General features: G+C 37.1%; 1 protein-coding gene across 1 annotated transcript in view; it reads left to right on the top strand.

Moving 5' to 3' along the window:
- GUCY1A2 (guanylate cyclase 1 soluble subunit alpha 2) overlaps positions 1 to 26,666 on the top strand; it is a 136,448-nt gene that overhangs the window by 103,985 nt on the left and 5,797 nt on the right. The window contains exon 7 of the mRNA XM_058019172.1: positions 20,083 to 20,237. Coding sequence (XP_057875155.1) covers positions 20,083 to 20,237 — 155 coding nt within the window. The remainder of the gene's footprint in view (positions 1 to 20,082; positions 20,238 to 26,666) is intronic.

A 26,666-nucleotide genomic window follows, 5' to 3' on the forward strand; every position in this document is an offset into this window, starting at 1 on the left:
CTTAGGTGTCTCTTCTGCAGGGGCGAAAGGCCCCACTCCTTCAGGCGTGCCTCACAGGGCAGACTCTCCAGCATAGTGACCATCTTTGTGTTTTTCCCTTGGACACTCCAGTTTGTCCGTGTCCTTGCTGAGCAGCGGGGCCAGCGCTGGGCGCGGTGACAGAGGGTGAGCAGGGTGGGATGTTCACGTCTCCATCTGCGCAGCGATGCCCCTGCGGATGCAGCCCAGGATCCAGCGTGCCTTTGCTGCTGCAGCAGGGCACTGCTGGCCCTGCCAGCTTGTGCACCAGGACCCCCAGATCCCTTCCAGCAAGGCTGCTTCCCAGCCAGTCATGCAGATCCAGACTTGGCTGAGCTCGTTAGTTATTCTGGCCCAGGTAACGGGATGATAGTTTTACATTGGTAAAATTTTATGTTCATCTGGGAGACATAGCATGTTCTTTACAACAGTTTGTATTTTCACTTTTCTGTAGACTTCAAATGGAAAGTGAGTAATTAAATCCCTATGTGCCTTTCTGAAAATTTGTCTTTTCTATCATCTCTCTTCAGAGTACCTGTTTTTCTTTTCTGTGACAACTTACTTTGTTGTAGTAGGTCCATTTGTGCTGCATTCTAAAAAATGGATGAAAAAAATGAGTAAAAACCTTTACCAGAAGAAAAAGAGTCCTAAAAATAGGGAGATTTTTTAAACTGCCATACAGTTCTTTGGGAAAGGAACTAACTGCTGTTGTTACTGCTTTACTACTGTCATTTCTGCATAGTGGCGCCCACTCTGTAGCCACAAACAACACTTTGCAGAATTAGAGTTATTGTTCCCTTTGGGAACATCAATATGCTTTACGTAAAAGAAGCAGACTTTTACAAAACCTTAAATTGAAGAAGTCTTTTTTTTTTCTTGACTGATCTATGACAGTGACAACAAATATATAGTATGAAATGACACATATATAGTTCCCTGTTATTCCAATAAGTGTTTCTGTGAGTTTTTTTAATAAATGCTATGATCTCAAGGTGTTATGATAGTCAGAAAATAGTTGAGCTTTGTGGTTTGAAAATCAGGCATCTGGGGGCATTTCAGGTAGGACAATGAGAACCACTATAAAATCCAAACTTTAAAGTAGATCGTACACTCAAAAATTTGTATTTATAGTCCCTGTTTATAGAACTTTGATATTTTATTTGTTATTTCAGTTTGCATCTGTGTATGTTTTTCCATCTTTTCCAGTTTACAGCCCATCTTGCTTGCTTAAAATGTTTTGAAAATGTGATCATTTCATAGCACACTGGTTGCTTGAACTTAGAGAAGAGCTTCATTCAGATGTCTTTTTGGCCAAAATGCCTATTTATTTAATCAGATACGGTCCAGTGTTTATTGATAATTTCAAACCTGGTTTAGCTAACTATACATTTGTAAATGTAAGTGCTTCGGGAACTGAACTCAGGTCCTTTTATTTGAGTAGAAAATCTTTTGCATTTAGCTGCCTTTGTTCAGACTTGGATTTTCTGAGGAGAAACTGTCATTTCAGTTCACAGATACTGAAAGGGATATAAATATAGAGAGAATGAACAGTTTCTTCTCTATGTTACAAGTCTATTTGTCTTCGAGAATTTGCTCATGGTAGCTATTCTTAGCTTATATTCACCAAGACAACATGAAAATTAGTGACCCTTTTCCTACATAAACTCTGAAAGGCTAATTAATTTAATTTCATTACATGCTAATTTTAGCATGGACAAAGTATTTTTGTAAGATGCAGACTGACTGTTTCATTATTTTTAACTCCAAAATATTAGTCTCCTTTCACTTTGAATAATGACTTTTTCAAAGGTAAAATTAAAGACGACTTGGAGTTCAAACTTAGGGGGTTTATTTCTGTATGTGTTTATCACAAAACTTCAGATCTCTTAGAAAATTATTTGATGTTCAAATTTACAGTCTCACTTTTCTTAAACTTCAATGAGAAAAAAGCATGATTGTGTCCTGTTTAGCACTCCCTGGAACCTTTTCTCTATCATAACTAGGAAAAAAAACCTTCAAAGGCTTCAGTGAGTCCTTCATTTAATCCCATTTGTCTCCAGGGTACCATCCATTGTGTACTGGGCTCTCTGTTATGTCTGCTTCCAAGGCCACACTACTGCACTAGATGCTCTTTTGGTCTGATTCAGTACAGTTGTTCTTACATTCTTATCTAATTTATTGCCTGTTCCTAGTCACAGATCTCTGCAGCTAAATGTCAACTCCTTTTTCTGAAGGAATGACATATTTAATAGCTAGGATAGCTCAGATAACAAAAGCTGCAAAAATTCTGTTTGCTGTGACTGAGATCATGGTATCTATTTCAGTGTGGTTACCCTACAGATTTTTATAGAATAGAATCATGGAATTATGGAATTGTTTAGGTAGGGAAAGACCTTTAAGATCATCAAATCCAACCATTATCACGGCACTGCCAAGTCCACCACTAGACCATGTTCTTGTGGTTTGTTTATACATTCTCATTTCCTCCTCAACAGACTCATAGGAAGCTTATGAAATTGCTAGTCATAAAAATATTGAGGACACTATAACATTCTTCTTCTGTTCTCAGAGCTTTCATTACTTTTGAGCATTTGCCAAAGAATTCTTAGGCTTTTTGTTTTTCATGAGCTCTTCCTTGATGTTTGCCATTTGTTGCATTGTGTATATTGGATACCTAAATTATGTGATGTTCTGCTGTCTGGACAGAAGAAAAGCTTTAGAGGCATGAGAATGAATGGCAAATAGCTAAATAATGAAGTCTACTCTTGTTCACACACGAAGGCTATTGTTTACAGGAGATGAGATTAATTCTGCTAAGATCTGTTCCCTTGTGAACTCATTGAATAAGTTTTTTGGGCTGACTGTTGATGACTAAAAAGAAATGAACAGCCATTCAGAATCAGTGGGATTGTTTGCAAATGTACCTTTTGCAGAATGGAGGAAGGCTGTTCCCGCAGTAGAACTGTCTCTCCTGTTATGTCTTAACAAATTTAGGGAGCCACACTCTACAAACAATAATCTGTAAGACAGTCTGAGTTTCCAGACTAATTTTCCAGAGTTTCCAGACTGATTTTCAGTAAGCATTGCATCCTGGATAGTGGTAATGTAGGGTTCCACTTCCCTTCACCTAGAATTGTGAGGTAGGTATATGTCATACTTGTTGCTGGTTTTGACAATTCTGTAATAATAGCCACCCGGGGTTTCTTTTTTTATTTGGTTTTGGTGAAATATTTTGCTCATATTAAACCAAGATTTATTGTAAATGCATTCCTTTATGGGTTTTTAAAATAGATTAAGATTTCTGGTAAGAGAAAATGTTATTAGGAGTAGCCAGTGTTTGAGGGGAGTAGGGAAAACAAAGCTTAGCCTGTATGGCTTACAGTAGGAAAAGGTAAATATCCCACACCCCATATGAGGGAGTACCATTAAGCCCCAAATAGAGTAATGGCTGTTCTTGAGCCTGTCATTGCTTTGTCATTTCAGTTTTGTTTCTCAGAAAAGATGTTTAAGAAGTGCAGTGTGTACAAAACTGAATGTTTTTCTTGCTAACCCTAATAGCAAGAATCATCAATGCACAGCCCACATAACACTAATATTAAAATTAAATCTAAGCTTTAAACAATGTTTTGCAAGAGGAATCAAAAAGTGTTCTTGAGAAATTGGAAAGTGAGAAATAAATGCATGTTTTAGAATCTCTTGTATGCTCAGTGGGCATCTGAATCCCAAAAAATTACACTGTAAATGCCTCTGTTTGGAGCTATGACCAAATTGCACCAGATGACTGCTTTTAGTTTTGTCTTCTGGAGATCAGAAAGCAATATGGAACCCTAATGGCTTCCTGAAAGTTCTTCTGTGTATACATTCCTTCTCTCCTCCACAGAAATGGAAAAGGAAAAAAAGTCAATAGGAAAAACAACTCTGAACAGCAAATCTGCATGCCTAAGAACTGAATAGCAAGTTTACAGGCTGTGGAAAGCACTGAAATTTGAGGAATTTTCTGAGAGGCCTGTAATACCAGTTTTTCTGTTGCTTCCTTTCCAAGAACACCAGCAAAGAGCAACTGTTAACTGGAATTGTGTCTTCCTCAGTAGGATGTGTGTCCGTGCATATGTGAATACATAGAGAGAGGGCATATAACCCTCTCTGTAAAGCATTCACTTGGATTCATTCTGCTTGCGAACATTGCTAAGCCCATCTCCTGATATGTCATAGACTCTCACGACAGTGTTACGAATAATCAAGATGCAACCTCTTCCTGAGCATATTGACAATTTAGTTGGACAAGGTTCCAAAATGACAGTGTGACTTGGGGTCTCTCATTAGTTTGGGTTAACAGAAGTTGATACCTTTATAGCCCGGTACCATTGGAGGAATTACAGTTTTCCCATGGATACTGTGACACATCTGGAATTCTTACTGTTACATGAAAAACAGATGTGTATATTTTTCTGTTACTGCCATGTTTCACTCTGGACTTAGCATACCAAAACTTGACTGTCGCTGGTCCCCTTGCTCCATGCTCCTCCTCTCCCATTCATTTTGTCTTGCCTTGAATTTTGCTTTTAAGTAATTTTCTGTGAGTGAGATTCTCTTTTGCTCAGTGTGGTTATGCTCAGACATATTAATTATGGCCTTTAGGATTTGTTAGCTACAGCATTTTGGATCACTGTGGCTTAGTATGGATGAACATATATTGTTGTCCTTGCCATGAATGCCTTGGGGAAGGCCTGTGTTTTATCTTGTGTCACAGCCTAAATCCACAGGTCCCCCTTCCCTTCCTAATTGCTGTTTTCATTAAACCCAGGCATCCTAAGCATCCCACAGCATACTGTCCACTCACCAGCTTGCATTGCTGTCTGCTGTCCTACACTGCCTTTGGCCCAAATCCTTTCCCAGGCACCTTTTGAGTCAGTGAGAGTTGAGTAACAAGGTTTGAACGCTGCTCTGTGTGTAATGCAGATCTGCTGCAGCGTGCTGTCAGCTGTGGGTGTCAGCACAGGGCTAACTGGGTGGGAAGGCAGGGAGATAAATCATGTGCTTTGATGCTACCTTCTGTTTTAAACTCTCTAGGACTGCACTGAGGTGACGTCAGAAGCACCACTTGTGACCCCCACAGAAATGGCACATTTTAAAAACTGTTACTTTTAGAAATCATTTTTGGGGAAGGTTTCCAGATGTCTCCCGGTTGAGCAGAACTGATTCCCATTCTTATGAAAAATATTTTAAAATTCATGAATTGCTTTATTTAAATAAAATCATGGATATGTAGAGGGGAAAAGGGACTCTTACTGTGGAGTTAGAGGTTGGGTTTATCATTACCTCATACTTAGAGCCAGGAGGGCAGACCAAGGAAAGAGGAGATGCAGCCAAATAAGCTGCCATCAATTAGTGCCTGAACAAAGGTTACAACAAAGCCTCCCTTCAGTCCCGTGAACATCTGAGGAGTCCACTCAGTGCATAGCTTTGAAAAATCTGCTGCAAAGAAAGATGACCAGAAATATGCTGGAACTAAGGGACAGGCAAATATCAGAGTTATCTGTTCTGGTTTGCTCCACTTAGTTTGAGCAGCCATAACAATCTAATGAGGGCATCACAGAAAGTGGAACTCAGCAGAAGGTGATGTATTCTTACCTCAGAAGACTCAGAGCTGGTTGGAAGCAAGGAAGGCTGGAAAGCTATTATTCTTCATTTGCCATGTTCTGACAATGTTTTATGGGTGTTGAGTGCTGCCATGGTTTGTGTCAGGACAGTCCTCCTTGGACTGACCCAGCAGCAGTGCTGTGATTCTGTGGCTATATTGGGTCAGATCTGAACAAGTTGATCTTAGCACAGCTTGGAGTCTGTGTGCCTCACTGAAATGTGCAGTGCAGGTAATAGCTTTAAAGGTATTCAAATTTAAAAATAGCCTTTCTCAGTGTGGCAGAAACTAGAGGTACAAAGAACTTGTGTTTGCTTGGCAACATTTCCTTGTGAATAATGTGGAAGTGTACTTCCTTGTTAGCAGGCTCTTCACACATAAGCATAATTTGTAAAAAAATCTGCATGTCTGTTGAGATACATTGTTCTATGATTTAGACAGACATTAATAAAACGCACACTTAAATGCTTCTGTTTGCTCAAATTTGCTTATTAAGTTCAGCTGCATGAATTTGGATGGTTTTTGATTTGAAGAAAGCTTCTATTTATTTCTAAAGAAATTAATTTATTTATTTCAGAGAAAAGGAAAAGAGTTTTCATTACTCTTCCCACAATTCTACAATAGGGAATGGTGTCTGTGGAAAATGTAGTCTGAACATTATTCATCTTTCCCATGGGGATTACTAGAAGTAAATTATGATTCTCTGAATTTGCTTACAAACCAAGATCAATTTCTAAGTAACACTAAATGAAGAAAAATTGTGGTGATTTATCAGACACAGTCCACTGTAGTAGCTGCTTTATAATGAGCTTTGAGACACACCATAATGCAGTCTTTTGTTGCAAATATCTTTTGTACACACACTGCCTACCTTTTATGAATTAATTGGAATTTAACATGCTACAGCTTTGAAGTATATGAAGCCAAACCCTTAATGTGGGAAGCTTCTGGGATTTAAACACTTTTGCAATGAGAAATCTTAAATATGTTTTGACTAATTTCATTCAAGGATCATCTACAGCATTTTTATGTAAGTGAATCTCTTAATTTCATGAGCCTTACCACTCTAATTAAAAGTTACATTTCAGTCCTTAGAACATTTCTAAGAGACCCATAACTTTTTTACTTGGTAATATATTTATTGTTATAGCATGTCAGTTACTGACTAGAATTTTAGCACCTACATTTTTAAATTCATGATCACAGGCTTGAAAAGTCAATGGAAAGGAGTTAGTTTTGCTGTTGCCACTGTCACTCATGGCACAATAAGTGTGCCAGCTCTTCAAGTAGATCACTGCAACAGAAAAGGATTGGTGGATTAATGGAGTTTGTGCTGAGGCCCTTCCATCTATACTTAATGTTTTTGAGATTTTTACTTGAAGTGATTTTGTTCCTCATGCTAAATGTCTCTACCATACTAAATGCCTCCACAGATCTGAAAGATCAAATGTTGATTTACAAACTGATATGCCTGTAAAGGTTTGTCTTAACTTTGGTGTACATCTTGAGAAGAGCTACTGCTTTAATTTTCTTTAGGAGGGTTCTAGTTTATGCAGAACAAACCATTTTTTGAAGTGAAGCAATGTAAAGTAAATAGGGGCATTTGGGGCAGGTGCTTCAAAACCACGTGGAATGGTTTAAAAGCACAACCACTAAGTTGTACTTTGGAGGTTGCTGCCTTTTAGTGAGGTGATTCTTCCTGTCATTCTCATGGAGGCTGAATGTGCAGCTGCCAAAGTGTTTCCTCTGAAAGGGTTTGTTTTGTTAGTTATCCACAGGAAGCTTAGCTGTGGTCATGAGGAGCAGACCAATGCCAAAATAACATGACTAGATATGATTGCAGTGTAGTAACAGAACTGAGAGTTCATCATGCAAGGATGACTGTCTAAAACTTTTGTTTTCTAATACAAATGTTTTCTGTCAAGCTTGCACTGTTTTGCTATTCATGGGTGTGCTTGTTACTGCAAAGTATGTTGTTGACATTGATCATTGTATGATTATCACAGAAAGGATGTTAAATATTTGAGTTTATAGCATGAGTAAAATGGCTTCAACACTGCTGCTGTCTACATTTTTTTTTAGTTTTAGTAAAATTCTAAAGACAATGTGAACGAAGGTACACAATTTCTCTTTGAGCTGAAATTCAAAATTCTGGTTTTTTAAGTGGTTTCAGAACATTAAAAAATATTTCTCCTACCCCATCTGTTCTTAAGGATGACAGGAAAACAGACTTTGCAGCTGTCATTTGAAACCCTCAAATGTAACACCACTTTTTAATTAGTTTTCCTTCAATGCAGTATGATGTTAGAGTTAAAAAAGACACACATATGTTAATACATCCTGTCCATCTTCCAGTCAACATCCTCACAATGTGTTTTCCAGTGTTTCAGTAGTGCCATAATGAAATGATGTAACTTAGCACATTTACCTCAAAAACTTGTCACTGTCATACAGTATGGTCTGTATAGGCCTAGATAAGCTGGATATTCACCTATGTCTTCATTTCAGTTGTATTATTTTATACATCCTTCTTTGATATGAACATCTTGCACATACTGGTAGATGATTATCACACTTCCCCTATTGAGGAATAATTAACCAAGCTGTAAGCATTTACAGATTTTTAGTTTCCCTCTAATTAAATCCTTTCTGAAGAGATTCTTGATCTTTTCAGAAATCACAGCTGTTGACAGTATCTAGGTTTTAACTTAATAGGCTTAGTGAGGTTGACTAGAATTATGTAGGAATATAAATAAATAAAATTATATAGGTGTCAGATGATGTTCATAACCCCAGATTACTTCTTTCATGTGATAAGATTGCAGGCTATCTCAAGTTCATTTTGATCTTCAGTCAGAATTTCCCAGCTTTCTCTCTTAAATTGTGTATATTTAATTCAGAGTATATTTCTAGATGCATTCAGTTTGCAGGATCCATTTTCTTGCATCGTGTGTTGTTTATTGCAGATCATTAACAAATACAATAAATAAAAATTGATTATGCTGAATTTTATTTATTACACACAACTATGAGTGAGATTTCATCTACTTTATTTCATTTATCCACAAATTTCAACTCATGTTAAATACAAATAAAAATTATCAAATTTTCATGATATAATATTCACAGTTGTCCTCCTCTCAGACACACTGAAAAAGAACAAGGCACCAAAAAAATAAAGGAATTCTTTTTAATGAAAACACTTCTTGCATCATTTGGGACGAAAGGAATAAAGAATGAGATTTAGAGCTAAGGGACTTGTCAGAAAAGGTTGCACCAAGAGAGGTTCTTCGCCCACTTCTTGGTTGAAGAATTTGACTGGAAAAGTTTCAAATAAAGCATAGTCAGTTGGGAGCAACAGCAGGAAAGAAGCAAGCAATGAGAATGCTGGATAAGCAGAATCCAGGGCTGGGGGTCTGTGCCCCTTAGCAGCCAAATGCACCCAGTTGGTGTTATTAAAGGTTGGCTGGAGAGCAGTGACAAACAAGGAAGTTATAGATATGCCATGCTACCATCTTCTACTGCCTCCCAAACTAGATTAGTTTTACATTTTCAAAAGAAAATGCATGGGTAATTGAGATTTAAAGTCTCTGGCTTTCTTTTCTGGTCATACTCACACAAATAATAGCATAAGTATGCTTAATTTTTTTTCTGTATGTTTGTGGATTATAGAAATAGAAATTAATTGATAAAAGCTGGTGAAGATGGGCAGAGATAATCTTGGCTATGCATATTAATGTTTAATTTTTTCAATTGCAAACTGCATAACCTGCAGAAAATAAATTATTATAATAATTGCATTAAGATTGCTATTTTTTATAGAAATTACAAGCCAAAACCCACTGTATGTGTTGCCATGCTTTGTTCTTTGTCAGTGTGTCTCTGAGAGAGGGATGAGTGTTAGACACAGTGGGAGAGATCATTGAATGAAATGAAGAAAAGTCATTAGACTGAACATTGAAATCTTTCCTTCCCATAAGTGATTCACCTTCATCTGAGAGCAATTAGTCTTTGTTTGGGTTTTATCATATTCTTGACATCATCAGGCATTCATTTGCTAATTTTTTGAAAATAAGATCAAAGTCTTCCTAGTCATGAAAACACCAGAAATTCAAATTTATCCTGAATTGTCTTCTTTAAATTGTAGTGCAGTTAAGAATTTTCTCTGAAGCAATTTAAAAAGTGAAATAGTATCGCATTCCTATTCATGGTACATCTGATGTTGAATAACAATCAGATATTACTTGTAGATTTCCACCTTAAATCTAGGAATAGAAAATGCTACATTTTGTATGAGTTGCATACAAAAGAGTGATTTTTCATTCATTTCATTAACCATTTTATTTACAAAAGTCCTTTTTTAAACCTAGATTTTCAGTGAAGGTAACAAAATTGTACAGAATACTTTTGAGTTCTGATCCCAGATTTTGTTATGATTTGTTTTGTAGTGTCAAGAAAGTTTGATTGACTTGCTGAAATGCTGTCTATACAGGAATCAGGAGACTCACTAAATGCTTAGATAATTTGCTAAAATCCTCAGTTCAGTGCAAACCAGCTGCCTTTCTCTTTGTGCTAATTCCCTTTGTTGTATGCAGAAGTTATTCACAACTGTCTGGATTTGCTGTCTGAAAGACTTCAGAAAAATCATTTTATGTGAATGTGTATTTTGAGCTCACTGAGGAGGAATTTCCTTTCCCTGCAAAGATCTGCAGCTTTGTGATGGTGAAGTACAAAGGGCAATAAGGAGTATTAATAAACCCCTTCCCAATTATAGCCAAGGTGAAGTCTTTTAGTCCCTTGTTTATAGGTCTGTGCAGTCACAGAGCCTCATTTCCCTTTGTATGCAGTCTCCACTGCCAGCTGTGGAGGTTTGCTCCTGGCATAAGAGTTGGGTAAGTTTTGCAAAAATTATTGTCATCATCTTACATTGTCTTGTCTTCAGTCTGTAGAAATTGCAGTTCTTAAAATCAAACTCATGAACAAGCAAAGGAACACAGCAGCATTATCATTATAGAGTAAGGTGCTAATGGTTATCTAATACAGTGAGCTGTTCAAACATTGGAACCTATAAGGTATAAAATATCTGTATGTCCCAGCTGTCATGTGGAAACTTTCTTTACTTTACAGGCAGATTTATATTTATTTTTGATTTTAGCATGAGAACAAGTTGTAATGTTGCACATTTAGTATTCATTTAGTATTTGCATTTAGTATTCAAGTCTCTGTGATTGTAGCAGTGCCTTAAGTTTCTTTACAAAGAAGCAAACTATTTTTTAGCTATTAAAGCCTGCAATTCTACGCAGTCTTTATACAAAGCTTGCCTTAGCCTTTTATCTTTCATGTGGTCATTCCTTGATTGACTGTTTCAAAAGAGAGCATAAATTGACTTTTTTTCAGGTATTTCTCTATATCACAGAGTCACAGAATCACACACTTCTCAGTCTAACAGACAATACAGCCAATTAAATGGTTCAAGAAATGACTGGATGTGGCACTTAGTCTGTGGTCTAGTTGACAAGGTGGTGATCAGCCAAAGGTTGGTTGGACTCAAAAATCTGAGAGGTCTTTTTCAACATAAATGACTGTTAGACTGAGAAATGATGAAGGAAGCAGTCTGTCTGCTTTTCCCAACTTAAGAAAAGATACATTTTTAAAACATGACCCACTGGTTTTTTGGGGTTTTTTATCATGTCTGCTGTGTCCATATGGAGCAGGGAGTTTATAATTTTTTTATTTTGATTATATCTGCCTTGGTGCTGATTGCAAGAAGCTGGTGCATCCAGTAGAAACTACAGGCTTAAAATGTATCTCCTCTTTGTGCAAAAAGTATCAGCATACCTTGTGGTGGTAGAGGTTTAAATGATTAATTTAATTAATAGTGTGGGAGCCATTGGGAAGACTCTGATACATCATGATTGTAGAGGCTAGATAAGGTTGCTTCTAGTAGTAAAACTATATAAGATTGTTGCAGATCAATGGTTCTGTTTAGAAGCTGCTATGATCCTTGTTGATTGGTTCCAAGCTCTTCCCAAAGCAGATCAGTCTGGCTTTCATTGATGTATAAGAACATGTCCTGTGGTCAAAAGACAAAGCGTGACTCTGCCATTGAAAGGTCATTTCAAAGGTTGCAGGCTAGATTCAAAGACCATTACATTAAAACATCTGAAGAAATTTCTGCAGTTCTACAAATAGAGTGATCCTCTGGTGGAGTCCCATCCATCAACAGCAGTATTTTTGATGATTTATGCACAAGAGTGTAGCTCATTTTACATAAAGGTAAAAGTGTGTCAACTTTGCCAGGCTGAGAGTTGATTTCATCTCACCTTTCTTCAGCTGTCTGTTTATGAGGTGTCCAGGTTAAACTTAAAATTAAATGTCCCTCTCTCTTCCACCAGGAGAATTAAGACAGGTTCAGGAGTGGGTGATTCAGCCTCTCCTGTGTGCCAATTTTAAAATATGAAGAATTGCAGCCCTGAGGTTATTTACCTCCGGTTTATCAGGAGTCTAAAAACCTAACTTAAATGAGGCTGGCTAACTTCTAGGTCACTGCAATTAGATGAAATTTACCGTAAATTACTAAATTAGGAAAAGTATCAAATGTTGATACTTGAGGTTAAAACACTTAGGTCAGACTTTTTTTTTAAATAGAGTTTTTTTGTTCTCTTAAATATTTTGAGCATGTGTCATTTATCCTTGTTAAAGTATCACCCAATCCATTCAGTATATGTCATATGATGGCACTGTGAGACAAAGATGTCCTCCTACACCAGGGATCAAAGAGAACTTTCTGATGAATATTTTTCTTTTTTGGGTGTCAGTGGTGGGGAGGCTGGGAAAAATCCTCCACTGTTATGTGGGCTTGTGTAAGTGATTAGCTCTTTTTTAAGTGCCTGAACACACAGGTTCACATAGTAATTAAATTCCTACTGTGGAAATTACTATTTAAAGAAAACAATAAAAGGTGGTTTTGATTAAATGCCCCATCAACAATGAAATGCAAGGTTTTATTGGTGAGTGAGAAGCAGCTCATGAAAAGGCACATTAACTTTAATGTTTTTTCTTTGGAACTGTAGGGGAAGGATACAGGTTTTATTTTTCTGTTTAGCAGCTCTGAAAATTCTCATTTACGTCATTTAACACCCACCTCTCCACTCAAAACCCCCTCCAGTAAATAATTTCAGGTCAGAAGTTTCTTTACAGATGACCCAAATCTTCTTCTAACCTAGACACTGAGCAGTGCCATACTGAATTCACATGATCCCATTTGGCTCAAAAATAGCTTGCCCCAGTGTAAATTTTCCTTTGATGCTAGAACTAATGAGCTCCCAAAACTAGTCTGAGTCTTCATTTTTGTTTTTACTTCATTTAATTCTACCTCATACTGCTGATGGAGACTCAGAGGTGTATAATTTTTCAACACAGGTTATGAAATACAGAATTGTGAAATAAAGGAAGCTGCAAGGAGCCTCTGGAGGTTAAGTAATCCAACCACTATTCAAAGCAGGGCTAGCTTAGCTCATGGCAGAAGAACTTCAAGGGAAAGAGAGAACTAATTTCATCCTTCAAGTCTGGGGCTTCTTTATGTAGAAATGATTCATAGCTCCTTTTCCCACATTCAGTAGAAGTGACTGTATGCCAAGACCATAGCCCAGGGATGTACATATGCAAAGTGCATCACATTGGTTATAATTTAATTGCATCTTTTTTGCACAAACCACATGATTACCTTACCCAGTAACTACTTAAAATGGATTTATTGATCCCAAAGCATTCACTCTTATTAGTTTATTACCTTATTTTTCTTTGTCCTTGTATAATTTGCTGTGTAATTTGCTTCAGATGGGTTGAATAATTCTTTGAGTGAAAAATCTAGGAAATTCTGATTAGAAAAGAAGTTAAGTGTTTATTTCTCCAAATGATATTCAAATGGGAGGGAGGGGTGAGGGGGAATGTATCCTGTAGTTTAGTTCTATAGAACACCTTGTGAAATTCAAGTGATCTAAATTTTCCTCTGAGCAGGTCTGTTCCTTGGCAACAATTCTGTAGTGAGCTGTACTGTCATATGTCCCTTTCCAGAAAGGCACTGTGATATTTATAAATCTATCTAAGAATACAGATAACCCACACACTAAAGCATATGTCAGGACGTAGCTGTCAGTCCTATCAACCTGCAGTCCTCTGAAGGAGCAGAAAGGCACATTGACTCACCGGTGTGGGGCCCTGATTTTAGACCTCTGAGCTCTGGAGAGTTTACATTAAGACATTTTACAAGTAAATCTCCCTGTGCAAGGAATTTGTTGGGATTTACAGATTGCGCTGCTGTAGAAGCTGCTAGAAAATATTAGAGCAGAAAACACCCTACAGAATCTGGCAGATTCTGTTTGAAATAATCTGGCTCTGTGTCATGGGCTAATAGCTAAGACACCATGCAAGAGGTGAATTTTTCCTTTTTGAAGGACACTGCAAGGACAGAAGGGAGAAGGTCCATACTGAAACACAAAGTGTCAATCAGTATATTAGGCCAGAAAGTGAGGAGTGCTTTTGTCTAAGAAATGTTACTGTATAGATACCAATGTACATTGTTGAGGCAGAGACCAAAAGTCCTGATCCAGCAGAATGCTTTCTATTGTATTTAATTGCTTTTCTGGCTTGGGCCATCCGTGTGCCTGGAACTCTTTTCATGCAGCTACTGCCTTGTGCCAGCCCTGAGCTCTGCTAGGCTTAGCACAAAGTCTTGAGCAGCTGTCAGTCAGTCACGTTATTGAGGCTTGAAAAGCTCCAGGTTGGCAGAGTCGGGGATCACTTCTGCCTGTGGTTGTTTTCCAAGCTGTGTCACCTACTTCCCAGCCTGCCCTCTCTCCTTCATCTGTGTCTGTGCAAGGCAGACAGCTCTGAGAAAATGGATTGTGTGTCCTTCTGGATGCAGTTAACCTGTGAGACAACCTGAGACTTCTCTTTCTAGCATGGCAGTGTGTTTTTCAGAGTGTGAGAGCTGTTTATTAAGGTCCTTCTTTCAGTGTGTGGTGCAAAGAAAGAATGCATGCTGAAATGTTACTGTAATTCATATTTGAGGAGGAACTGAACATCAAACACCTTTTCTCTACAAAAAGAATTTCTTTTGGCTCAGGAAATCCCTGAACTAAAAGTTTCTGGGTGCAGAGAGAGAACTTTGGAAATGAGCATGTTTTTTCACCCTGTGCTTATCAGAAGACAGGTTGCGTAGTTACCTTTAGTGTGAGTTGGAAAGTCTGCTTGCATGTTTTAGTATCAACTACTCTTTACTGGAAGACAAAAATAAAGGTACCCACAGCCTCTTCTTCTTCCTACTTTTCCCTTCAGTTTATTAAATAATCCCTTTATTAATTAGACCACAGAAAAATGGTTCAAGCTGTAATGTTTCCTGAAAGGAAAAGTAAGCCAGTTTTAAATTATTGCTCAAGCTTCTTATGTACATGGTGCTGTGCAAAAATATTTGCAGTCCTTTTCTTTTCGACTCAGAAATCATTCTTCACAGTCATACCCTTATGCAATTCTCCATGCTATTGCCTATTAGTCTTTTTTTTAAATAAAGCATGAATTATGCTTTTTAAAATAGATTTGTAAGCCCATACCAAAAATTGCAAATATTTTTGCACAGCACCATGTACATATGAAGCTTGAGGAATAATTTGAAACCTGTTTAATTTTCCTTTCAGAAATCATTACAGTTTGAATGATTTTTCTGTGGTCTAATTAATAAAGAATTGTTTTAAATCTTGTAGTGCAATGTCTCAGTTTTGACTGAAGAGAAATAAGGTTAATGTATTCTATTGCTTATCAATACACAAACATATATTGGTCAAAAAATTTTGGATTTGAGGAGGTTTTCAAAAACATTATTGAGTAGCCAAGTGCTACTTCTCAGACTGTCTTTCCACTTGCATTTAATTTTTGTCTTGAAAATTATGTGGAGAAATACAGAAAGAGGAAGGAGAATACATTTTTCGAAAAGGTTTCAAAAGAGAAAAAACTCAAGAGCTTTGACCGTAATGAAAATGACTGGATTTTCTTTTTTTTTTTTTTTTTTTTTTTTTTTTTTTTTTGAGAGTACTGATTAACAGAAAAAGCTATTAAGAAGCAAATTAGCAATGATGAAATTTACTTCAGGCATGCCACTGCATTCATTTACTGTTATTAAAATACTTTTGCCACTTGCCTATAAGGTTAATTTTAGATGGGTTGTTTAGAATTTTCAGTGTTGCATTTACTCTTATCTCAGTTGGAATAGGCTTTATTTTGATGTAAGAGTATAGTTTTCAGTATTGTGCCTAAGAAGGCATTCAGGCAATTGCAAGTAATTGAAATTGAAGGGCAGATAAAAAAAGAAACAAAACTAAACAAAGCAAAACCCCCAGTTCTTCTGGATATAAAAGAGGAAAATAATGCTTTGGCAATGAGGAGGTGTAAAGAAGTAACATACATTTTTTTAAGATTTGGGACATCAGAAGAATTCAGTAACAGAATGTTCAGTTCAGAAAAAGAAAAATATTTTTGTGTTGTTCATCCTTGTTCCTGTTTGTTCTTGACTTTCCTCTTGCAGTCTAGTCTGCACTATCAGCTCTCACTGATACCACTTCTGGCACATTTCCACTGCTCATTTTAGATGGTGACCAGTGCTTCTCATCTTTCTCATCTTTCTTTATTAATCTTCTTTATCTCTGCTAAACAAAATCACTATCCTTCTGGTCACTCAGGTATTAGAAATTTCTGCTCTTTGTGCCTTATCCAGTAAAAAATATTCAAATACTGCTACTTTCTTAATACAAGCTTTGAAAGCTTCTTTTGCTTCACACACAGCCACATCTTTCCTCTCACATTGCATTGGTCAATGCAGGCTGCTTTTCTTTTACACCTCTGACTTATCAGCTTTTCTCCACTTCAGTATTACCACAGCTCTTGCAGAGATCAGATCTGTTAATCTTTTTTTCTTGTTTTTCATTGCACTCATTTCAAGTTGTCCCTCTTCATCTAAAACATCTCTCACAGGTCTCTCAGTATTTTTCCCACCTGTTCGTGTCGGTTTTGCCGTTGTGCCTTCCAGGATAATGCTTTAGAAATGTCTGGCTTTTGTGGGTCTCTTCACTGTTCCTTACCTCTTGGAGGAATGATATTTACTGGTTGTTTTTTTTCACAGCTGTCCTCTCTTTGTGATAGTTTCCAAAGAGTCACCTTTCCATTTGTGTGCACAATGCATCTGAATTTGGCTCAGCTAAGACTTCCCTATTATCTTTAGCCAAATAATTAAGGACATACAAAGGAACAGTTGGTACAGGTGAAAACTATACATTTTATTAAAAATGTTCCATTTAAGACAGTTAATAAATGTATAATTTGTAGTACACGTATATTTAAAGGAATAAACAGTTATGATAGACAAAAATTGCATCCTAGTGTTGCCACCTCATTTTCACTTTCTGTGCTATTTTTAATATTTAATGGTGACTGTTGTGAGAGAGCGCTGATAAGGGCTACATGTACAATATAGTCTGGGAACTGTAACTTTATTTGTGTAACTGTTGTTGGTATTGTTCTAAGTTGTGTGGTCTAGGCAGATTTTCTTTACTGCAAAGGTAATGTGAAAGGTTGATGTGCCCCAGTAAGTCCCTTCTTGTTAATAATTTGATCACACTTTTTTTTTCTTTGTAAAAAAGAGCCTGAGGCTGTTAACACAACAGTTTTCAACTCTGTGAGGAAAAGACCAGAACAACGAATCTGCAAATGAAGTAAAATCTTGAAAAGACACTTTTAAGTAAACGTATTTCTCTAAAAAGTACTATAGGACCAATATAATGGTTATTCTTGGTATAATAAGGCACACAAAGGAATACTTTATGACAAGAGCATCAGTGTTTGCAGGCTCTTTTCTTGTAGAGAGCTATATAATAAAGCAGATGTGGAGCTTTATTGTGAACCATTCATAGTGTAATTTATGTCTAAGTTTTATTGAGAAAGCCTACATCAACTTTCTTCCACCAAATGAAAACTTCAGGTTTTGACTCTCTCTATGCAGTTTAACCTGTATTTGTGAGACAATATCTACCTTTTTCAATTGTAGGAGCAAGTGTTTTTTAAAAATCTCTTAAGATAGTACAGAAGAACTCTCATGTCTGCCACTGAAGCACTGAGTAATAAAAAACTATGTGGCCATATAAAAGGAAGCAATGAAAAGGAAAGAATGAAAGTAACAAAACAACCAACAATAACTTCAGCTTTCACTGCATATATTGCAAAAGCAAATTTTATTTCCTTAGTATGTTTTTTGCTGTCATATTTTCCATCCTCTCTAATATATACTCTTATTCCTGTGCTTTTAGAGGAAAACAAGGCTAATACTTTTCCTTACAGTTTCAATCTGGCCTTTACATGGGATTGAATGTACTGTGGAAGAGGTCACAGCACACAGTTAATTTGTGATTTTTAAATAAACATGCAGAGTAGCAATGGAACAAATGAGTTTCATTAGCTCTGTTCCTAAAATTATGTACAAAGTGACTACGTCACCTCCTATCTCACAAGAACAAGACATTGTAAATAGGTTGTTTATTATTTATTGAAAGGATGCTCGTTGTTGTGTGAGCAAAACTTCCTGCTCATAGTCTTTCACTGAGGGCAGGTACTGACCTCACCTACAGGGAGAACAGCTGTTTACCCAACTCATGGCTGCAGGAGCACTTTTGTCCACTGGTAATGGACAGTGGAGTTTAAATGTATGTTGTAGCAAAAGCAGGAAATCTTATTGCTCCAAAAGATGACCAAAATAACCCAAGTGTTATGAATTTGCACAAATGTTAGCAGGCAAACTAAGTTAGTGGATGCTTCCCAGCCCTATGGAAGAGAGGATTTGAAGGATTTCTGTGTCTGCCCTCCAAACCATAGTAAAGGTTTGAAAGTTCGATTCAAGTGAACTTTTTAACTTAAAGAATCACTAAAGTGATTCTTATTCACAGATTTAAAAAAGAAAAAAGAAGGAGAGAGGAACAAACAAACCAAACAACCTAGTCTGTAATTAACAATCTTCTTGTGAAGATTGAGGGTTTTAGGCTTCCTGTGAGAATGTTGTAAGTAGTATCAAATGCAGAACATGTCCTTAGATTATGCAGGAGCTTACTGTATAGCAGATATAATTCTGAACCCATTGTCTGTGACGCATAGGAGAGGAACAAAATTAGAAGAGTGCTTAGCTGCATGATGGAAGTCTTGGGCATGTGGGAAGAACCATAGTCAGTGAAATTATGTGGGGTCCCATATAATAATATGGACACCAATGTTATCAAATGCTGGCATTTTCTTTACATAAAAAAGGAGTAAAAATGATTTTTTTTTTATTTGTATTTGAGTCCGTATGTATGTTTTATTAAAAAATTCGGGACTGATGGACAAAAGGACAGTGCAATAACTGTGAGTTAAGTAAGTAAAAGGACCATATTGAGTACGGTGTTAGGTAAGTCACTCATTCTTACCCCATCAGACCCTCTTAGTAGCTGCTATTTATTTCCTTCACCTTAAGTTTTGCAGCAGTCCAGTTGCTATGAGCAAGAGTATCCTCAGAAGATATAAATATCTTCTTTTTAATTTTTAACTGTTATAAAGTTAACAAGAGAAAAAACTTCCCTATCTGTAAAAATCATTTTCTTGGCAAACACAATTGTTAGCTAAAATGTATGCAGAATAAATCTTTGATTATTCATTCTGAAGGAAACTTGGATGGTGACTCTGAGCTGTACAGGTCTATGCAATTGCCAGATCTCAGACAGTTACAGGGAATGATTGCTGAAGTAGTCGCATGGGTTTTTTAATTTGCTGGGGATTTATTCCTCCTTATTTTGAGAAGGATACAATTACCTTTAAAATCATTGGTGCCTCAGTCTTCAGCATGCTCACCACTGCAATATCTGTCTGACAACGTGATAAAGACCTTAGACCTTGAAGAGTTTGGAAGAAAAATATGGAGGAGATAAAACTTAACTACTCTTCCTGCCAGTTTGAGAAAAACTGGCTATTACTTCAAAGCCTGTGTTAGAAGTGGTGGCAGAAATAACCTCTGTAATTTATTTATTTGTGTAATTAGATGGCTGATGTTGCAGTAGTTCTGGATGATCCCAACCTATTCTGTTCATGATCTCTATTTTGACTGTCACAGTCTCCAGCAAATGTGCACAGAAGAAAATTGTTTTAGTGAAAAGATAATAATGTTTTTGTTCTTCTTTCTTTTAACTGCATCTGATCTAAGCTCGAAGAATAGAATAGAGTCTGGTTTTTTTCCACTTCACTCTTTCTTCTTTAGTTTACTCTTTATTTGAAAGGGTTGCTTGTAGCTGAGTGCTAATGACATTGCCCTTGGTGGCCCAGAAGAGGCAGCCTGACGTGGATCTCATGTGTTTTTCCAGATGAGGATAGGCATTCACTCAGGTTCGGTGCTGGCCGGCGTCGTCGGTGTGAGAATGCCGCGCTATTGCCTCTTTGGGAACAACGTCACCCTGGCGAGCAAGTTCGAGTCAGGGAGTCACCCACGCCGCATCAACGTCAGTCCCACCACGTACCAGTAAGTCCTCTTCACCCTTTCTTCCCTGTTGTTTTTGTTCCAGCCTGTTTCCAGTTCCAGTTCCTGTAACATGCTCTGTCCTCAACACACAGAATTCAACAGAAAGTTGGTAGGGCATCGGGACAGAGGAAGGAGGCATTGTGTGGGGATGTCTGTCTTCTGTTTGCAGGTTTGTATCAGAGTGTGCAAAGAAGTCAGGCATTGGAGGCAAGGAAGCACAACAGAAAAGCCTGCCATTCCTGCTAAAAATAATATGTAAGAGAAGATGTGGGAGATATCTCCCAAAGTGAGGTAGTTTTATGCACTATTGCAGCTTTTGACTGGGGATTTGGGTTCCACCTGCTAAACACAGTTTTCATGAAAGAAAGCACACTCCCATTGTCTCAGAAGGAAGTCGTATTTTGCCAGTAAGGCCAAGAGATTACAAAGAGATTTAATGTTTTCTTGAAGACAAAATTTCTTATTTAGCACTGTAAAGACGCACTTGATAGAAGCATGCTTATAATGTAGGAAAAAAGATTGAAAATGGCAAAGCATTATCCCTAGCGTTTTGAAGAAATTATGCAAATGGAAAGAAGGCTTGATTAAATCTGGTTATGAGGAACAGCTCCTAAATAAAAAAGGTGTTCCTTATTGTTCAGATTTGACAGTTTGATTGTTAGAATTTCTACTGCTTAGAGTACAGCTGATGCACTCACTTTTTTTTTGGCAGGGTATCTCAATCTTCCAGTGTTCTGTATCTGAAGTAATTTTCTGAAGTAAGGTTTTGAGACTGTATGGTAAATATCTACATAGTTGCTCAAACAATATTACTTTTCTTTCTTTTATTTTTCCTATTCAGGATCTCAAATCTTTTCCCCCATAGCTACTATGTAAATAAAAATTTTAAATGGGATTTCTTCAACCAAGTATTGAAGTGTCTGCTATGCTAAAATGTGAATCAGTCAGAAAGTAAAGTTAAAAGTAATTAAACTAATACATAAAGTGACATTCTTCTGAAGAATGTCCATTCACTTGAGACCATATTTTGAGAATGAAGCCAGTGTAACACATGGAACAAGAAGTAGAATAACAATAGGGTTTGTATCATAAAGTGAACAGAAATCGATTCATACAGCTGTCTGGTAACATGCAAGAGAAAGACAATCTGTTATTTTCCAAATCTATCCAAATCCAATCTATTATTGTTTACAGAAGATATTTTCATTTAAATAAAAATAAATTCAATAAATATATAGGAAATTTCTGTTTGGAGCTTGGTATCATTTGAAAATAAATTGGTTTTGGGACCTTCCATACACAACATCCTACAGTGTTTGACTCTTGGTCATCCAGTATGGGATAGAAAGAAGCCTCTAAAACCTGGTTTGAACACTCACCATAATTTTGTTTACCATTTATGCTCCAGTTACAAAAATTACACAGTAGCAGGGCCTTCCATGTGTGATTTGTGGTCTGGCAAAAGGTGACCAAGGCCCTGTGACAGGGAGCTGGACTTCTCTTGGGTAGGATCATTTCTTATAAAATGCTGCTCTCCAGCCTCAGATAGTTTTCCAGATACTCTGAAAGTTCTGTCCGTACTTTTTCAGAAAAGAGATCTTAGCACTTCACAAATGTGGTTCAGGAGACTGATTTCACTTGGGGTTATGGTGTCGTTTGCTCATGTTTGTGTCCCTGAGAGCAGAAACTGGTGAGCTAAACAACTTTATGGAAATATAACTAGAGAGCAGCTGTGGGACCCATGGTGCACAGAACTCTCTTCATGCTGGGGCCAGAGTCACCTTCTGTGTACCAGTGCACAGTGCCAGTTGTGTTGAATTTGGTTATGAGTGATAACCAAACCATCACCTCCTCTGTGAGACACAAATTTGTGGCCATTGAAAAGCCTGATCTAGCTGAAGATGTTTCTGTTCATTGCAAAAGGGTTGGACTAGAAGGGCTTTAAAGGTCCTCTCCAACCCCATTGATTCTGTGGTTCTGTGACTCTTTTCATCACACTGCTGATTAAATGACTGTTCTGGAAGTTGGTTTGAGGGTCTGTGTATGGAGCTTGTTAGAAATCTGTGGGTTTGTGCTGCCCATTTTCTGACTCTTAGTGCATTCTGGCACAGAGAAGATGGCTTCTCTTCACCTGTGTCTCATCTCTGCCCGGCTGCCACTGGGCATTTCGTACCATGGCAGGTCAAGTGTGAGTCACCTTGGAGAGTGCTCTTGCTAAGTCCTAGGCACCAAAACTTGAGTCAGATCTTCTCACCCTGCATATCTCTCAGGTTGCATCAAAACTGTTTTTTTTCACTTCCGTTTAATCCTAGAAATCCAGTATGAATAGGACTATTTTTTTCACGATTGCTGAACTTTCACCTTTTAAGACCCTCATGTCTGTACTTACCTTGCAGACAGTTACCAGTGTGGACTGTTGCTTCAAAAAGGGAAGATAGAAAAGTAACTGATTTTGTAGTAATGCTGTAACATAAAATTGCAAAACAATACACAACAAAATACGAAATTGTTGGCATTTTTAATCTGTGTGATTGTACTCAGTAAACAATCTGCTGTTAACATGCTAAACAAATTCAGTTCTTGATTCAGAGAACTTGCAGTGGAAGTAACCGACTAGACACATGGTTACAGGTGAAGAAAGTAGAAATGGAAAGAAAATATATGTTTGAATAAAATACAGGTATCATTCAAAATGAGTGGCTAAAAGTAGTGATGATGAAGCTAGGAAAAATTTTATATTACAGGCTTTGGAAAATATGTGAAATAATAAAATTGATGTACATGGAGCAACTTGAAAAGTTGATTTCAAACTATACCTTCTGTCATAGTTGGAAGCTTGAAAACAAACAGGGAAGATGTCAAGAAATAGCGCTGTTGAAACAGTGGCCAGAAGAGACTGCAATTACAAAATACTCAAAGGGAAAGATTTATCCAGAGTTTCTAAAGATAGTGATCTGTGAGATTTAACATAATATCCTTGTGGTGTCCAAATCAAAAATAGTGATCTGATGCATCCATATATAACTTTTCTTAAATATAATTTGTATCAGCATTTATTTATTGTGTATAAATGAAGTGATTCATCACAAACTGAAAATATATTTGTATTTGACTTTATATTCTTTGACTTTATATTCTGTTAAATTCTTCTATTTGATCACACTCTGCTGCTGTGCACTTTGTTAATACTGCTATTGTTAATATTTCTATTATCTAAGAATAAGTGTTTTCCAAAGTAGATGATTTTGCAGTCATTATGAAAACAACAGAATTTTCAATTATATGAAACTACTGGCATTTATCATCACAGCCCTGATGGAAGTTGTGATTCAACTTTTATAAAGCAAGCAAACTTTTATAAAGCTTGAAACACATCCAATACTTACCAGCTTTCATTTTACAGTAAAGAGATTATGCATCCTAAAGTGTCATCAGCATTCAAATAATAATCACACCTCAGAATACCTATTATTGGTTACAGACACTTCCCTTCAAGCCTGTAATCTGCCTAAGTAAGAATCAGAGTCTAAAATGATAAGTACAAGGTGTGATGTTTGTTGCTTAGCAGCAGCAGTGAGCCTGGGGCAATCTTGCTCCAGTTACACCTGCCTGGGCAGAGCTCTACTAGGTGTGAAACAACAACTTTTACAAAGGTGCATTTTGCATTTTTTTTAATCTGAAGCATCGCTTCTGTTTGAAATATCCTGTTCTCTTGACTCAGACAGGTCTTTGCATGCAAGGGTCACAGATCCCCATTTGCTTTGAAGCACTGAGCATTGTGAAATTAAATCCCTGGAATAGCATTGGTAAAACTTCCAGTAAGAAATGTGGAAACTGGAGAGGAAGTTGAGCATCCCAGACTGGTCGCTTGTATAAACATATGGACAGAAAAGGATAGGAAAATAAGTGTACTTGAATCATCATTATCCTGAATTGAATAGAATTACCCTATTTTCCACAGTCAGAAAGAAAGCACAGTAAGATTAATGAGACTCTTCAGCACAGGAAAGAAATAAAATATTTTTTAGATTTTTGTTCCAGCCTTTAAAAATTATATTTATGAGATATTAATATAATATGCCCACATTTGTCTTGTTTTCCTAGTAGTGTTGCAGTGTAGTGCTTTGGGATTTCTAAGAGGTTATCAAAAGCAGGTAAACATAGTTGCTTCTGTTTGTCAAGTAACTCCTATTTAAGAATTAATTCTTTTTTTCCTCTTTCTACCTCTAGTCTTTTGCAGTATGTATTTCTCTTTTGGAGAATGTGCTTCTGGCACTCAGTGCTGGGTACAGATACTTTCCATTATCACATGTTGGGCAATGCATCTGGGACCTGAGCTTAGACAAAGATGAACAGCCTGTATCCCACATCTTTATCTTGATTTAGGAGAGAGTGTATGTGCTTCACTATTGAGCTGGGTGAGGTCATTGTATGTTCATCTGCATAAATTGCTCCTCAGCCTTTAAAATTGATTAAAACTGATGTAGGTTTTTAATAGTTCTTTCACAGAAAATTGTATGAAAGAAGTTTTATGTAATTAAGAAATGTTTCTATACTTCCCTCTTTACAGGGATTTTAAATTAAAATTAGGCTTTTCTTTAAACTCCTTATTGATTTTTATTTTTATCAAATTCTTTTTCCTACAAGTTATATCTATTTATATGTATTATTTCTTCTACAGCTTATGGCTATCTCTACATCTATATTTTTCTGCCTCCTATGGTCAAACCAATGGGCTTGCTCTCCCAAGAGCCTTATTTCAGATTTTGTTTCTCAGCATCCTTTAAAAAAACTGCTTGCTTTTATGTTGTTCAGTTCACCATGTATATTTTCAAGAGGTGTTGGTGGACAGACAATTTAGTTTTGGACAGACTGGGAATACAACCTATTCACAGGCACAAAAAATTATTGCTAGTCTAATTTTAGAAGCATAGTCAAAACACACTGTTTTTTCTTGGGTTTCTGCTCCCAGTGTCACCTGCTTCTGTGAGGCTGCACCTCCAGGATCACTGTGTTTTGTGATGCTGGTCCTTGGGCCTCTGTTGTCTGTCTGTGCTGTGCTTTGTGACACTGTATTTTTGTTCAAGGTTCTCTCTACACAGGATAGCTGTGCTAGATCACTGTTCAGTAGTTAACAGTGTATCTTACCCCACAGTTCCACACAGCTGATCTAAAGCTAAAACATCTTTAGAGAAAAGTCATCTGTTGGCTACGCAGCTGTTCAAACTACAAAAAGCTCAGGCCTGCAAAAATCCAGGCAGGTCCTGACGCCAGTACTGTTACATCACTGTAAAGCCTGAGGCCTTTTAGTAGCAAACCTGTGCACTGAGCCTCTGATGTCCCAAACAGAGAGCAGAAAACCAATATTCTTTTTGCTTAGGTGAGTGAGGAAAAAAGTGTTAAAGGTCAGAGATGGACAATCACCATGCTTAGCTGCATGTGGTTTGCAATATATTCCATTAAAAATCATGACCGGCCCTTTCGTAACCTTTCCACAGTTGGCCTATATGAAGAAGGGACACCAGTACACTAACTTTCATAGTTTAAAAAGTAATAAATGCAATGTGAAATTAATTAGGTAGAGATGTGGTCAGGGTTGTTTTTTTCCATTCTCGCTATGTTTATAGCATGCACAGAAACTAAGGGAGAAATTCAAACCTGCTAAAGTTTAGAACCAAGTGCACTGATTTTTTAGCATTACAATAGCAAATTCATATGTTTATACAGAGTATTTTAAGAGCAGCCTTCCAAAATTTCTAGTGAGTGCTGTAATAATTGATTATCTGTATTCATATGGAAACAAATTAGCTGTTTTATGTTATCAAGAAGATGCCCAGTTGGTGAAGGATAAAACTTGTTGCCACTGAGGAAGCGAGCAGCAGTCCAACAGGAGACAGTCTTCTCATAGCCTGTTTGGAAAGCCATTAAAATTAGATTTTCCTAATTATACCGGTTAATGGGCAGATGTGAACAAGGGTAACTAAAGGTTTTACAGTACTTTTAGAGTTAAGGCAGAAAGAATCTTTTTCTTTTGTTGTTTCTCTCCCCGTGATAGATAGGCTTTATGGAAGATTGACCTGGCCAATGGTGCTTACTGTGTTTCGGAGTGCAGTGCATAGTTTCCTTTGTTGTAGAGCATTTTATTTCTCTTAGAACTTTTGTTCAGTTTTGGTCTATACAGACCAATTTTCCTAAAGAAAAGTTCACATTGAAGTTTAGTTCTGAGTGGGTGCTTTTGTGCTCTGATTCAGCAATCCAGTGAAAAGTACAAAAGCCTGACATCTCTGAGAGACGGAGGGGAAAACTGTGGGCATGGAGGGAGTAAAGAATCATCACAACATGCACTCAGTATAGAGGGCTTTGTAACAAATAATTCTCCAACAGCAAGTCTCTGTTAGTTCAAATGGGAGAGATGAGCAATCACCATTT

The sequence above is a fragment of the Melospiza georgiana genome, chromosome 2 (assembly GCF_028018845.1).
Source record: "Melospiza georgiana isolate bMelGeo1 chromosome 2, bMelGeo1.pri, whole genome shotgun sequence".
NCBI classification, from domain to species: domain Eukaryota; kingdom Metazoa; phylum Chordata; class Aves; order Passeriformes; family Passerellidae; genus Melospiza; species Melospiza georgiana.